A 13,615-nucleotide genomic window follows, 5' to 3' on the forward strand; every position below is an offset into this window, starting at 1 on the left:
TTTCTAACAACGTGCAATTTTTTTAAAAGTTACATTTGTTTTTATAATTATCATCAGCTATGGTTAAGAAAGTTCTTTTGCTCGGATCAGGATTCGTTGCTCAACCTACCATTGACATTCTCTCGAAGGAGCCAGATGTCGAGCTAACTGTTGGTTGTAGACATATTGAGGCCGCTAAGAAGCTGGCCCACGACAATGACAAGACCGTTGCCGTTGATGCCAGCAACCAGGAGGAGTTGAACAAAGTTGTGGCTCAGTATGATTTGGCCATCTCTTTGATTCCATACATCTACCACGTCAACGTGGTTAAGGCTGGTATCAAAGGTCACACCGATGTTGTCACCACTTCGTACATTTCGGATGCTATGAAGGCATTGGAGCCGGAAATCAAAAAGTCTGGTATCGTTGTGATGAACGAAATCGGCTTGGACCCTGGTATTGACCACTTGTATGCTATCAAAGCCATCCACGAAGCCCATGCTAAAGGTGGAAAAGTGACCTCGTTCATTTCCTTCTGCGGTGGTTTGCCTGCACCAGAGGATTCTGATAATCCTTTGGGTTACAAGTTTTCTTGGTCTGCAAGAGGTGTTTTGCTTGCTTTGCAGCATACGGCTCATTACTACAAAGATGGTAAGTTGGTGGAGGTTCCTGCTAAGGAATTGATGTCCTCTGCAAAGCCTTACTTTCTCTACCCTGGTTATTCATTTGTGTGCTATCCAAACAGAGACTCTACCAAATATCGTGATTTGTACAAGATCCCCGAGGCCAAGACCTGCATTCGTGGCACTTTGAGATTCCAAGGATTTTGTGAGTTTGTTCAGGTTTTAGTTGATTTAGGCTTCCTCAAGGATGACACAAATCCTCTTTTCCAGAAGGAAAACGCTTGGAAGGACGCATTATCACAATATATTGGCGCCAAATCAAACTCTGCAGATGATATATTGGCTAAAGTTGACTCATTAACCACTTACAAGACAGAGGAAGACAAGGAAAGAGCTCACGATGGACTTAAGTGGCTGGGAATGCTTGGAGATACCAAGATTCATGCAAGAGGTAACGCTTTGGACGCTCTATGCGCTACCATGGAAGACTTGATGCAATTCGGTCCTAATGAGAGGGACCTTGTTGTTTTGCAGCACAAATTTGGTATTGAGTATCCTGATGGATCCAAGGAAACCAAGACTTCTACCTTGGTTGACTACGGTATTCCTGGTGGATACTCTTCTATGGCCAGGACTGTCGGTATTCCGTGCGCTGTGGCCTGCAAGTTGGTCGTGAAACATGCCGGTGTGTATGCCAAGCCTGGCTTGTACGCTCCATTGACTCTGGATGTGGTTGAGCCTCTTCTGGAAGCTTTGAGGAATGACTACGGTATTTATTTGGTCGAGAAGACTTTGTAAGCGATTAAGTAAGACACTACTAAGAATAACATTTATGCGTATTAAATAGTTGTGAGTGGGGGATGCAGTCGCGACGATCGATGGCCTACGCCACATCGTAGCTGTAGGTAACTTTTGATGAAAAACCACATCGGATCTTTGTGTCGAAGTTCATGCCCTGTCTTCTGCTACAATTTCCATGTTTCGCAAGCTAAAGAGATTGGATCTTAAAGTTACTCATCGCGAAGAGAGGGATGGGAAGCGAGAAAATGAAACTGTTGTCACCAAAGCTCTTGTAAAATACTTCAAAGAACGTAATATGGAGTACCCCGAGTGGCTTGGCGTTAGTGCAGAGACAACGAGAGGAAGAAATGGCATAAGAGGAGTCGCGGAAACAGCATTCAGAGCTGTTCCCGATCCAAAGGGTGCTTTGTCGGCAATTCCTTCTCCAAGGCGGCAAACAGAACCCGCATTAAGAGCGCCGCCACAAGGAACAATAAGGGTTCAATCAAGGTTCAGTGTGGTTGCTACATCGGAAATTCCTCGGGGAGTATCCAGAAGGAAGTCCAGGTTTGGTGGGTATAATGCTGCTGCTCCGAAGAGCCGGCTTGAATAGGTATATAAATGTTAATAATGGAGATCAATTATGCGGCTAATCGACGTAATCGGCGGGTCTTCCGGTAGTCGCGCAAACTGAAATTGTCGCGGCTTGACTGAGTTTTTTTTTACAGTGACAGATTAACTGTAATAACGCCAACAACGATCAATCTGTCATGACACAGATGACAAAGGCAGACGAAAAGGACGGAGAAATGAATGGTCGTAGTTTACTTGAAAATCTAAACAGTGACGTTGAGTTGTATCACAAGAAAGTTCTACTCAAGCGGATGATTGAGCGGAACTTGGAAAAGGAGCGGGAGACCCAGGAAAATGTGATCCCCCATGAGGAATCTAAAGATGCGGGAGAAGAAATGGAGGGTGTACAAGATGCCACTGTGCCGGCTGAAGAGGTTAAGGAAATCTCCAGAGAGATTAATGACATTTCTGAGGAAGTGACAACGATTAAAAATACAGCAGAAGAGGCGGTAAAAGCTGCCAGTAAGGCAGATGAGGATAAACATGCTGCGGATAAACATGCTGCGGGAAACAAGGAGGCGGATGATGAAAATGCGGATAATCAGAACGGGAACGAGAATGAGAACGGGAACAACGGGAACGAGAATGTGAACGCGGACTCACAGACCCCAGCAGATCAACCACACTCGTCTTCCGATTACAAAAAAAGAAGAGGAGTTACAATTCCGTGGAGCAAAACAGAAGATGACGCGATAGTGTACTACAAAGAAGAAATGAAATACTCTTGGAAACGGATCGAAGAACTATTGAAGCATCGACATTCATGGCAGGCAATTCAAATGCGGTACTTGAGAAATCATAAGTCGCGTAACGAAGAATGGTCGCGATACATGGAAATTAAATTGATCAATAATATTCGAAAGGACTGGGAAAACCGATGGAGAAGAATCAGCGCGGATCTGGGAAAGGACTTCAGTGTGGAGAGATGTATGAATAAGAATATTGAGATATGTAAGAAGATGGAGATTCCGTACTATTCGAGTGTCTTCGAGAACAAGGATATTACTCAAGGATACGAGAACCCTTTCCACGATATCAAGGATCCCGAGCAGCATAAAAAATTGATGTTGGTGTATATGGGATTGGATTCGATCAGTTATGAGGATGCAGAAGAGCCTGGCGCAAAGGAGGAATAGAGCTGAAATCCTTGCTTCTTTATATCTTCCTTGAGCTACTCGCTCCCGATTGCCCTCTATGGCAGCAACAAGTGCTCAAGTTCCGTGCGTAATTTAAATTTTTAATTTTCAATTTTTTTTAATTTTTCATATGACTCAAAGAGCCCGGGATTCTATAAAGCCAAAGAAAAATTCGAAATCGACAATCTATATGCCCATCTTTGTTTCCTTACTTCCTTTATTATCACAATAATTTGCTTGTTTATTTATACAAAATGCCAATCAAAATGAAGGCAGGTGTCTTAGGAGCCACAGGTTCTGTTGGCCAAAGATTTATATTACTTCTCTCAGAAAATGAGCAGTTTGATGCAGCTGTGTTAGGAGCATCATCAAGATCTGCCGGAAAAAAATACCAGGATGCTGTTGTTTGGAAACAGACATCGTTGTTACCTGGGGAATCCAAAGATTTGATTGTGCAAGAATGTAAACCCGAGTTTTTCATCGGTTGTAATGTGATTTTCTCTGGTTTAGATGCTGAGTATGCAGGACCGATTGAGAAATCGTTTGTGGATGCTGGCTTTGCCGTTGTTTCCAATGCTAAGAATTACCGAAGAGTTCCTTCGGTGCCTTTAGTTGTTCCTACTGTGAACTCTGAACATTTGGAGGTGGTAGTGAATCGTGTCAAACAGGCGAGAAGTCAGGGATTGTCTAAACCAGGCTTTGAAGTTTGTATTTCCAACTGTTCCACGGCCGGTTTGGTGGTTCCCTTGAAGCCATTACAGGACAAGTTTGGACCAATCAGATTTGTGGCTGTTACCACAATGCAGGCTATTTCAGGTGCCGGATTCTCGCCAGGAACTCCTGGCATTGATATTCTCGATAACGTTGTTCCTTACATCTCTGGAGAGGAAGATAAAATGGAGTGGGAAGCTAAGAAGATTCTTTGTTCGGTCAATGGTACCGGTGATGGATTTGATTTACTTTCGGATGATCAATTAACGGTTTCTGCCCAGTGTAATAGAGTGGCAGTCAGTGATGGCCATACCGAATGCGTTTCGTGGAAGTTTACAAACAGAGATAAGGTTCCTAGTTTAGAAGAGGTTAAACAGTGCTTAAAAGATTATAGCTGTGAAGCCACTGAACTGGGCTGCCCTTCTGCTCCAAAGCATGCCATCTATGTGTTGGATGAGCCAGATAGACCTCAGCCAAGATTGGATCGTAACAGAGATAGAGGATATGCTGTGAGTGTTGGAAGATTAAGAGAAGACCCTATTTTTGACTTTAAGATGACGGTTTTGTCTCATAATACTATCATTGGAGCAGCTGGTTCGGGTATTTTGATAGCTGAATTGTTGGCCAAGAAGGGGGTATTGTAACTATTAAGTAAACTTAAGAAATGAGTGATTTATGCCATCCAAGCAAGTAAGTAAGTAAGTACGTAAGTAGTAGCAGGGTAGGGAATTCCCGTTTAGGAAATCTCAGAACACTGCCGAATAAAATTGAAAAAATTCCCTGGCCTGTTGCACCGCCCTAGAACAATATAAAAGAAATGGAATTTCATACTGACTGATCTACAATAGTGCATCTACGCAGCCAGCACCATTGCGATCGAATAGTTTTGTTCTCTTTGACTGAAACCTTCGCAGTGCCACAGACGTGCTTTTCATTTTTCTGTCTGAAATCTTCACTAATCGAAACTTCCCATCACTAATTCATGCCTTATACACCTCCCTCACGAAAAGGCAAAAAGGCGTCATCCAACGCAGGTCATCAGCATGGCCACCAGGCATTCTCGGAGTTTATGGAGCAGGCTAACAATTCCACTACCAGTCTGATTAGTCGACGTAATTTCTACTTGGGCGCTAACGAGAGCACGGACAGTGTCTCCAGTGATTGCGCCAAGGAGCCCAGCGATTCTTCAAATGGGTCCGGTGCACAAGGCGATCTCCAGAACCCCCCAAACCTCCAGAACCCCCAGAATCTACGGGACCCACGGGACCCACGGGACTCTCAGAACCTTTTGTTCTTTCCGCTTCCGTCTCCCATGCCACCACAGGATTCTTCAGATTCGGGGTCTCCATCTGGGTCAGCATCGGGACCTCGATCGAGATCGTCATCACGATCCTTATCCTGCTCTCCCTCGGACTACGAAAGTACCCCAGAAGTCTTTCCCTTGAACAGACTTATCACAAAAGGGTTTTCAGTGGCCCAGAATAACGCCAGACATAGCGCTGAGCGCCAACAGAATGAAAATGAAGCCATTCTATTTACCACCAAATCACCACAATCCTATTCTTATGCACTATTATCGCCTAATTCGCTCGCACTTCGTCTTAAGGTCCTCAAACGGTCTCTTGAAATTCTTCTGGAACGACCCGAGTGGCTGAGTGGGGCTTCTCCTATAGCACCTACAACAGCTGCAACTACTACGAGTCCTATGTCTATAATGCCCCCTATAGTTCCGGTCGCATCTGCTTCCTCTACTGGCTCGCCTTCTTATGGCTCTATCCCACTACACATGTCCCCCTCTTTTATTCGTCGTGCATCTACAACAGTCAACGTCATGGACAATGTGATGAAGCTTGAGCAAACAGCGACAGGTTCTTGTCAGGCAACTCCATTGGCTCAGTTGCCTCCGTTGACTACGGTGGCTCCATCGGCTTCATTGGCTCCATTGTCTCCATTGACATCGGTGAGGCCAGCCACTGCATCTCCTGTACTAGGCTCTATACCAGTCGACAAGCATCTTTTGGAAGATCTCAAACAGATTACTCATTTTCTTGAGCACGGCACAGAACCGCATATTACCCAGGATCAAGCCGCCAGGATGATTAATCTTCATAATCTCTCACTTTCGAATGCTGACGTCTCGAAGAAAACCAACCTTCGTATACAGCTTCTCCACGCTTTGGCTACTCCATTCGAAGAGCGTTCTTCTGTTTCTAATTATGTGGGCGGGATCCCTATGCTGCACTCGACAACTAGTACAATTGGTCTTTCCACATTGGAGGGAGCAGCTAACACTTCATACAACCGCAAAATGTCTGTTTCCTCAATGAATTCTACCGGCACCACAGGCACTACAGGAACGGTAGGGACCATGGGTACTACAGGCACGCTTAATGCCACCGTTGGAAATGCTGGGCGCCAGTTTCATTCATCTTCTGCGGGAAAAACCAAGTCTCCGAAGGCCATTTTTACCTGCGAGCTTGAGTCTCCCTGGAAGCTTCTGAATTCCAACGATTTAGCATGTCTCGTGTTCGGGATCTCTCGAAACTTTGTCAAATCTCTAACACTAATGGACTTGATTGCTCCTCGGTCTCGAAACCTTGTTTTCAGCAGGCTTCAGCGCCATACCGAGCAGGTTTTTTCCGGCGAGGTTATAGCCATAAAGCGAAACAAATATGATATGGCCTGGACTTCGCTATGGGCCAAACGTAAAGATGATTTTACAGTTTTAATCTTTGAGCAGGTTCCCTGTGATTCTTTGGACATTGTCATCGAACGGGATGCATCACCTGGTGCTGTTGTACGCCATCAATTTATTGTCACTTCTGCCAAATCTTCATCAACATTATTTGGACGTAAATACACGGGACTTCATCTTGATGAGTTTTTGCCTACTGTCTCCTCACTAATGAATAGTGACAATGTTCCCGAAGAGTATAGATGTCTTCTTGCAGGTCAAAGAGAGGTGGAACTGATTAATAAGGTAAGATACTTTACCATTCAAGTCGATCATGAATATGCACCTTGTGCCGTAACGTCCGAGGAACTCGATCCCGATGAAGATGACACATTAGAGATGCGTTTAAACATACACTCTCTTCCATATATCGCTGGAAGTTTTGTTATCTCTTCCAATGGCTACAAAGTTGTCAGTTTTAACGAGGCTATAGCCAAGAACTTATTTGGCCATGCCGACTTCCAGGGCCGATCGATCGATTGTGTGATTCCAGGATTTTCTCGCTTACTTGACAAGGCCATTAATGATAATCCAGGGCTTTCATATGATGAGGGAATTGTTCTTCCAGAACATTACTGGAGAAAGATGGCTGCGTACAATCAGGGTAAGTCAGATACTGAAAGAGAAATAATGTTTTTGCGATCCACAGGATTGGATGGCTGCCATAACGATGGACATATCATCAAGATAGATGTTCAAATGAGATTAATAGACAAAGATTATTTCATATTGTGGGTGACATATTGCCGTGCTATCACGGGAACAGCTGCCCCTACCACAAACACTATTAATACTACCACATCCGCCACAGCGACGTCACAAGTGGGTTCATCGAACATTGATGATATCTCAAAGAAGCTCGGAAAACTCAACATTGATAATACTTCGTCACAGTATGATGCTGTCAATGTTCCATCACAGCTTCCTCTCTTCCCAGAGGTGGCGGGAAACCTCAATAGTACAGACATGAGTCGCTCTAGTACTTCAGAGACAGTTGCTTCTGAAACGCCGAATCACAGAACAACTCATTCCACAACAACTACCAATACAGCATCATCGTCTTCGATAGATTTGGGCACGGAAAGCTCCACTACAACGGAATCAAGCACCAATAATATGTCTTCTTCTTTATCTGTCGCAGAAGCAGAGGCTGCAAATGCTGCAGAGTTCAAACTCCAACATCTTCTCACTCAGAGTGAGCTTTTATCCCTTGAAAACGTGCAGATAGTTGATATTTCCAATCATTCGAAGTATTTTCCAACTGAGATTGGCAAGGAACGCCGTACTAAGAAGGTGACGGACTTTCACGTAGTGAAGAATTTAGGTCAAGGTGCCTATGGTAAAGTGGTGGTGGCCGTACACAACGGAGACCCCTACTATAAGATCGTTCTTAAAGCTATTTTCAAAGAGAGGATTTTGGTGGATACGTGGGTGAGGGATAAAAATCTGGGTACAATTCCCAGTGAGATTCAGATTCTCAATGCCATTCATAAAGATTTACATCCCAATATTATGCGCATTGTCGACTTCTTTGAGGATGATAACTGTTACTACTTAGAGACTCTTCAGCATGGAGATCCTCCGGCAGTAGATTTATTTGATTTGATCGAGGTTAAGACAGATATGACTGAACTGGAGTGCAAATACATATATTTTCAGTGCTGCTCTGCCCTGGCTCATCTTCACAAACACAATATAGTTCACAGAGATATTAAAGACGAGAATATCATAGTCGATAAGGATTTCGTGGTGAAGTTGATTGACTTTGGTTCGGCTGCGTACACTAAGGATGGTCCATTTGGTGTTTTTGTTGGTACCATTGATTATGCCGCACCGGAGGTGTTGAACGGTAAACCTTATGGTGGTAAACCACAAGATGTCTGGGCTATGGGTGTACTACTCTACACTCTTGTGTTCAAAGAGAATCCTTTCTGCAGCGTGGATGAGATCTTGGAAGGTAATTTAAGTTTTCCAAGATTTCATGATATCAGTGAGGACTGCACAGACTTGATTAAATCCATCTTAATCGAGGATGTTAACGATAGACCTACTATGAAACAGATCTTGAAGAGTAAGTGGTTACAGGGAATGCAGTAGTCCGCCAAATAAGCAAACGATTACTAAAAATATAATTTTAATTCTAGATCTACTATTAAAAGCCGAATAGGTAGTCCACGTTCAGTCCCATTTGCTTCAAAGGTTGGGACTGTTCTCTTGCTATGCGTTCGCAACTGTCATACACCTCGCTTCCCCTCTGGTAGTCTATCAACTGACGATGGAAAATCTTATTGTAGCTGCTGACTCGTTCATTAGCCCATTCAATGACAAAAGTTTTATCCTTGGTCTGAGGGAAGCATTGCTCATACAATATGTAAGTCTGGCGGATCGAATTGAAATAGAGGATCGATGCCTGAAGCAGGTAGTTTTTTAAATCACCTTCAAACCTTACACTTGTCACTAATTCTTCCAACTGTGCAGTTTTCGCGTCTAACAGCACACTTCTTCCTTTGGATTCAAGTCCCAACAGTCTGAATAGATCCAGTATTTGAACAATATCCTGGTTTGAACTATAGAAATCGCATATCTCCCACGATAACGTCTTTACTAATTCATCCGTCAACTCCTGCAACTTAAGCTGCTTGAGTTTGATCAAGATCGAGAGTTGAGAATCCGACTGTGACACTTTCAACCCACTTCCATAGGCCTCCCTCAACCTAGTCTCCATAGCTCCAAGCAGCTCTTTCAATCTGTTGATTAGGTCAACACTCTCTTCAAACCTCTGATGTCCCAAACAGATCTCTACATTTGTCAGGTTCTCATCAATGCTATTCAAACGATCCGTAGTCGATTTCTGTTTACTATCCCGTGATCGTGCCCGTCTATGAGCTAGTTGTGATGACAAATCGTGCAATACCTCCGAATTACCATTCATATGATCCGAGGAAAGCCTGCTCATGGAACTACGAAGATTCTTGCTTCTATTTCTGGCTCCATCCATCTCACTATTTCTTGTACATTCTGCCTTCGCCTTCTTGAAGGCAACTTTCACTTTATTGTATTCGTTCTGGCTGTCTGTCTGAAACAACAGTGATGCATTTCGAGTTTTGAATGCTAATGTAAACTGATCATCTCCACCAGAAGCGCTAGAATTGCCATTTTGAGGCTCCACTAATGTAACCTCTCTCATGGGCCAACATCCAGTCGCTACTGTCCTTTTCTTATCTTCTATTCTCTTCCTGGTGGCTACTAATAAATAGTCATTGAGAATAATAAGGTGTGCAGGACGAATTGGTTTCCATGTGAGTGCATTGAGCTCTCCCCAACGTTTACTCTGTGCCATTACATGACGTCCTGGAATTGCAGAGACAAATTGTTGAGCTCCATCGACCTCTTTAAACAACGCATTGAGGTTACTAGCCCACCTCTTCTCCAAAATCATCACACTACGGCGTTTATCGGGAACCGATCGAGCCGATTCTGGCTGCTGTTGTCGTAGTTGCTGTCCATACTGCTCACCATTAGCATTTGCATCTTCCAATTGTTGATACATCACATCGTTCAATGAACTAACTGTCTTTTTAAGACCTTGAAGCATCTCTTCAGTGGCTGAAACAGCATCGCTAACAGCTAAAACACTGTTTAAGGATTGCGTTATCGTGTGCTTCACATCGTAATTATTGGACAGACTTAAATCAGCAAGTTGGGTGGTGACTACTTCGATCTTTTCGGCGTCTGCATCTTGAAGATGAGTGTGAAGGTATGTTGTAGGGTCGTAGCTAGAGGAAAGTAGTGTCTCCTTGAGAGACTGCTGAGGCAAATGAACTATTTGCTCTTTGTTCACCATCGTAGCGGCCTCCTTTGGCAACGCAGGTACATTGCCAAGCACCGCAATGTCCGGCCGAGGAATTCGAACGGAGAACCGTCTATTATGGCCAGAGTTATCGACACGGTGAGGCTTAGATATCGTTACACGACGTGTGCGACTTGCCGACGATAATTTTTGAGGCTTTTGTGGGGGGGTTTCCAATGGGGGATGTTGTTTGGGAGGCCGTGGTTGTGGCTTGTATGATTCTTCGATGACATTCTCTTCATCCTCTTTCTCCTCTTCAATGACATCTTGTCCGGGAACACTGAGAAATTGACGGTAAGGAGGATTAGTGTGAACAGAGTCCTTGGTTTTGGTAGACCAATTGGCTCTACTTAAACGGCGATCAGTCATGGTTCTTAGAAGAAGAAGAAAAAGAAGAAGAGATGACACCAGAAAGGCAGGAAACAAATCCAAATAATAGACCAACTCATCGCGACGAATAGTCAGTCCGTCCTGATTTTTTTATTATGGTACATACATAGCTCAAGACTGACTTAATATCTTCATCTGTTCACTGCTCATCTACTCATCTTCTTGTCTGCCCTTCTCTCCTTAACTTCATTCATCTGTAGTATTAAACTCTCTCCACTCAACTCCGGTAAAACACCATCGATTCCATCGACTATTTCTTTTCCTCCTCGTCCTAAGATCATCCTATTTATACCTTTACACATATCTTCCACGACCTTTCTGTCAATTTTATCCCGTTTAGTTTCCTCCAATGCTCCTAAGTCCACCTCTTTTAACGTCCCAAGACTCTTTTTCACGTTGTTCAAGTTCGTTTCAACACTTTTGATCTCGTTACCACCATCTTCATCATCATTTCGCTTCATATTCATAAGTATCTCATTAATCTTGATAAGTTCATAATAGTTGTTGTAGATGATCGACTTGATTTCACTTTGATTGTTCCCCAATTCTTCTAAAATCTCATCCTCTTCTTTAAGAAGTCTAATGAAGTCAACTTTCTTCACATATTCATCGAAGTTGTCTACTGTAAGTACCAGCTTTCTATTATCTTCTTCATTTTGCTGCTCTTCTTCTTTCATGCTACTTTTATTTGCCTCTTCAGCTGCTCCCACTTTTGTTTCCATCTGCTTTAGTTGTTCTTTTTGCAGTTTGTAGAACTCTTTCAATGCTCTTCTTCTCCCATGAAAACTCTCTAATTCATCACCCTTTCTCTGCGGCTTCGTACTCTTGACAGTTTCTGAACTAATCGAACTAATCCGACTTTTCAAACCTACACTTGATGGCTCCTTTTTATGTGTAATTGACCGATTCATTAAGTATAGTGATAAAAGAAACAGAGATAATGGAGACACAAATGAACAAAGCACGCGATATCAATCTTTGATCTTGTTTTTTTTCCTATTTCCATCTTTTCTGACTACTTCTTCTTCTTATTTAATCATTTTTTTTGCCTGTTTCATCTTTCTATCTTCTCATTTGAATGTCTGTCGACTCTTCTTTACTTCAATCTATCATTGATAGATCGTCTGATGGTCCACATGTGGAAAAATTTCAGGAAATCATTGAAACGCATACAGTTGAAGTTTTGCCTTTTCAGGAGTGGAGATTCGAGATTAATTCCAACGATAAGCTCAAACTCCGTCTTCTTAAAGGAACGGCAGAGATATTTGGAACAGAGGTTTCTCCAAATATCGATTTGACTCTCCAAGGATCCTTAAAATCGTCTATATCCACTTTTTCTGGATGTACTATCAAGTATTGGAACTGTCAACCAAGTTCTGAGTATGTTGGTGAAGAGAGTTGTATTGGCAGTTATCTCAATTTACATTTAGGCTTAGAGAATCTGAGGATCAACAGTCAAACGGGAGGTCCTAGAGTGTTGATAATCGGACCTAAGGACTCTGGTAAAACGAGTTTGTCCAGAGTATTGGTTTCTTATGCTGAGAAAATGGACAGAAGACCTCTTTTGGTGAACTTGAGTCCACGTGATTCTATCTTTACTATGCCGGGTTCGTTGACAGCCACGGCAATTTCTGGAATGCTTAATATCGAAAATATTACCTTAGGAGAAACAATCACTACAGGGCCGTCGTTTTATCATCCCAAGCAACCACTGGTTAAGTGCTTTGGTTTGGAGAATTATAGAGACAATCTTAAACTATACAAATATCTTATTGAAAGGCTCAGCGATTCTGTTGAGAAGCGTTTGATGGCCAGCGAAGATGTCAGAAAAGCCGGAATCGTAATAGATACACCTGCATTTCATATCGGTGACTTTGAAGTGATTCAAGAAATTATAGATGACTTTAAAGTAGATGTTTTGGTGGTTATTGGCAACGAAAGATTACTGGTAGACCTTAAACGAAAGTTGAAATACGACAGCAGTAAACTGAAGTTACTCAAAGTGAGCAAATCAAGTGGATGTATCGATGTGGATGACAAATACAAGAGAGAAATGCAGCAGAGAGCCATTAAGGAGTATTTTTACGGTATGGATAATTCACAATTGAGTCCGTATACCATTATGGTGAACTTGAAAGAGTTCATTTTTATGAAACCTAAAGAGTTAGCGGCGCTGAATATGGCATTTATGAGTACAGATGCTGTGGAAGATGAAGCTAATAAAACTAGTGCTGAAATCAAGTATTCTGATTTCATGGAAAGAGTGAAAATCGCGTCATCCAGTAACTTAGAGAATGCTATTTTAGCGATAGCTGACGATTCAGACTTGGAAGTGGGTAAGTATGTGACGGCGGTAGACGATAAGGAGGGTAATTTGGAACTTATCAAGGCAATAGCAGGACGGAGTGTTTTGGGATATTGCTATGTCTTAGGATGCAACGATAAGGAAGGTAAGGCCAAATTACTCATACCGTCACCGGTTCAACATCTTCCTACGAAGACGTTCATCCTTACACAATTCAGGTATCATGAATAATGCATGATCATGTTAATTATTATACAGTTTTTTGTTGGTATGTCAGATATCTATGACATTTCTATGTCTTCATGTGACTGTCCCTCGGGATCTATCAAGCCATCGAAGAAGGTGTCTCTCAATTCTTTCCAACGTGTAGTATATGTACCCAATCCTACCATAATAAGAGCACTGGTAAACTGAAGTAGCCACCAGGAGAAACTCTTCGGGAAACCGTCGTAGACCCAAGCGCAGAAAAGGTTG

The 13,615-nt window shown here is 42.8% G+C and overlaps 7 protein-coding genes across 7 annotated transcripts; 5 read left to right on the forward strand and 2 right to left on the reverse strand.

Annotated features, from left to right (window-relative positions):
• Positions 1–59: 59 nt before the first annotated feature.
• Positions 60–1,400, forward strand: LYS9 (saccharopine dehydrogenase (NADP+, L-glutamate-forming); the record flags this gene model as incomplete). The annotated part of the gene is made up of 1 exon (XM_038921360.1): positions 60–1,400. The coding sequence occupies one exon, from the start codon at positions 60–62 to the stop codon at positions 1,398–1,400; it is 1,341 nt and encodes a 446-aa protein (XP_038777288.1).
• A 752-nt stretch (positions 1,401–2,152) lies between these two features.
• FOA43_001037 (uncharacterized protein) lies at positions 2,153–3,151 on the forward strand (the record flags this gene model as incomplete). The annotated part of the gene is made up of 1 exon (XM_038921361.1): positions 2,153–3,151. One exon carries the CDS (start codon positions 2,153–2,155, stop codon positions 3,149–3,151), a length of 999 nt encoding a protein of 332 aa, XP_038777289.1.
• Positions 3,152–3,405: 254 nt separating this feature from the next.
• HOM2 (aspartate-semialdehyde dehydrogenase) lies at positions 3,406–4,506 on the forward strand (the record flags this gene model as incomplete). Its single annotated transcript, XM_038921362.1, has 1 exon — positions 3,406–4,506. The coding sequence occupies one exon, from the start codon at positions 3,406–3,408 to the stop codon at positions 4,504–4,506; it is 1,101 nt and encodes a 366-aa protein (XP_038777290.1).
• Positions 4,507–4,526: 20 nt separating this feature from the next.
• FOA43_001039 (uncharacterized protein) lies at positions 4,527–8,693 on the forward strand (the record flags this gene model as incomplete). The annotated part of the gene is made up of 2 exons (XM_038921363.1): positions 4,527–4,530; positions 4,873–8,693. 2 exons carry the CDS (start codon positions 4,527–4,529, stop codon positions 8,691–8,693), a joined length of 3,825 nt encoding a protein of 1,274 aa, XP_038777291.1.
• Positions 8,694–8,748: 55 nt separating this feature from the next.
• Positions 8,749–10,815, reverse strand: FOA43_001040 (uncharacterized protein; the record flags this gene model as incomplete). Its single annotated transcript, XM_038921364.1, has 1 exon — positions 8,749–10,815. The coding sequence occupies one exon, from the start codon at positions 10,813–10,815 to the stop codon at positions 8,749–8,751; it is 2,067 nt and encodes a 688-aa protein (XP_038777292.1).
• A 167-nt stretch (positions 10,816–10,982) lies between these two features.
• Positions 10,983–11,747, reverse strand: FOA43_001041 (uncharacterized protein; the record flags this gene model as incomplete). Its single annotated transcript, XM_038921365.1, has 1 exon — positions 10,983–11,747. One exon carries the CDS (start codon positions 11,745–11,747, stop codon positions 10,983–10,985), a length of 765 nt encoding a protein of 254 aa, XP_038777293.1.
• A 167-nt stretch (positions 11,748–11,914) lies between these two features.
• FOA43_001042 (uncharacterized protein) lies at positions 11,915–13,372 on the forward strand (the record flags this gene model as incomplete). The annotated part of the gene is made up of 1 exon (XM_038921366.1): positions 11,915–13,372. The coding sequence occupies one exon, from the start codon at positions 11,915–11,917 to the stop codon at positions 13,370–13,372; it is 1,458 nt and encodes a 485-aa protein (XP_038777294.1).
• Between the last annotated feature and the right edge of the window lie 243 nt (positions 13,373–13,615).

Source organism: Brettanomyces nanus, chromosome 1 (assembly GCF_011074865.1).
Source record: "Brettanomyces nanus chromosome 1, complete sequence".
NCBI classification, from domain to species: domain Eukaryota; kingdom Fungi; phylum Ascomycota; class Pichiomycetes; order Pichiales; family Pichiaceae; genus Brettanomyces; species Brettanomyces nanus.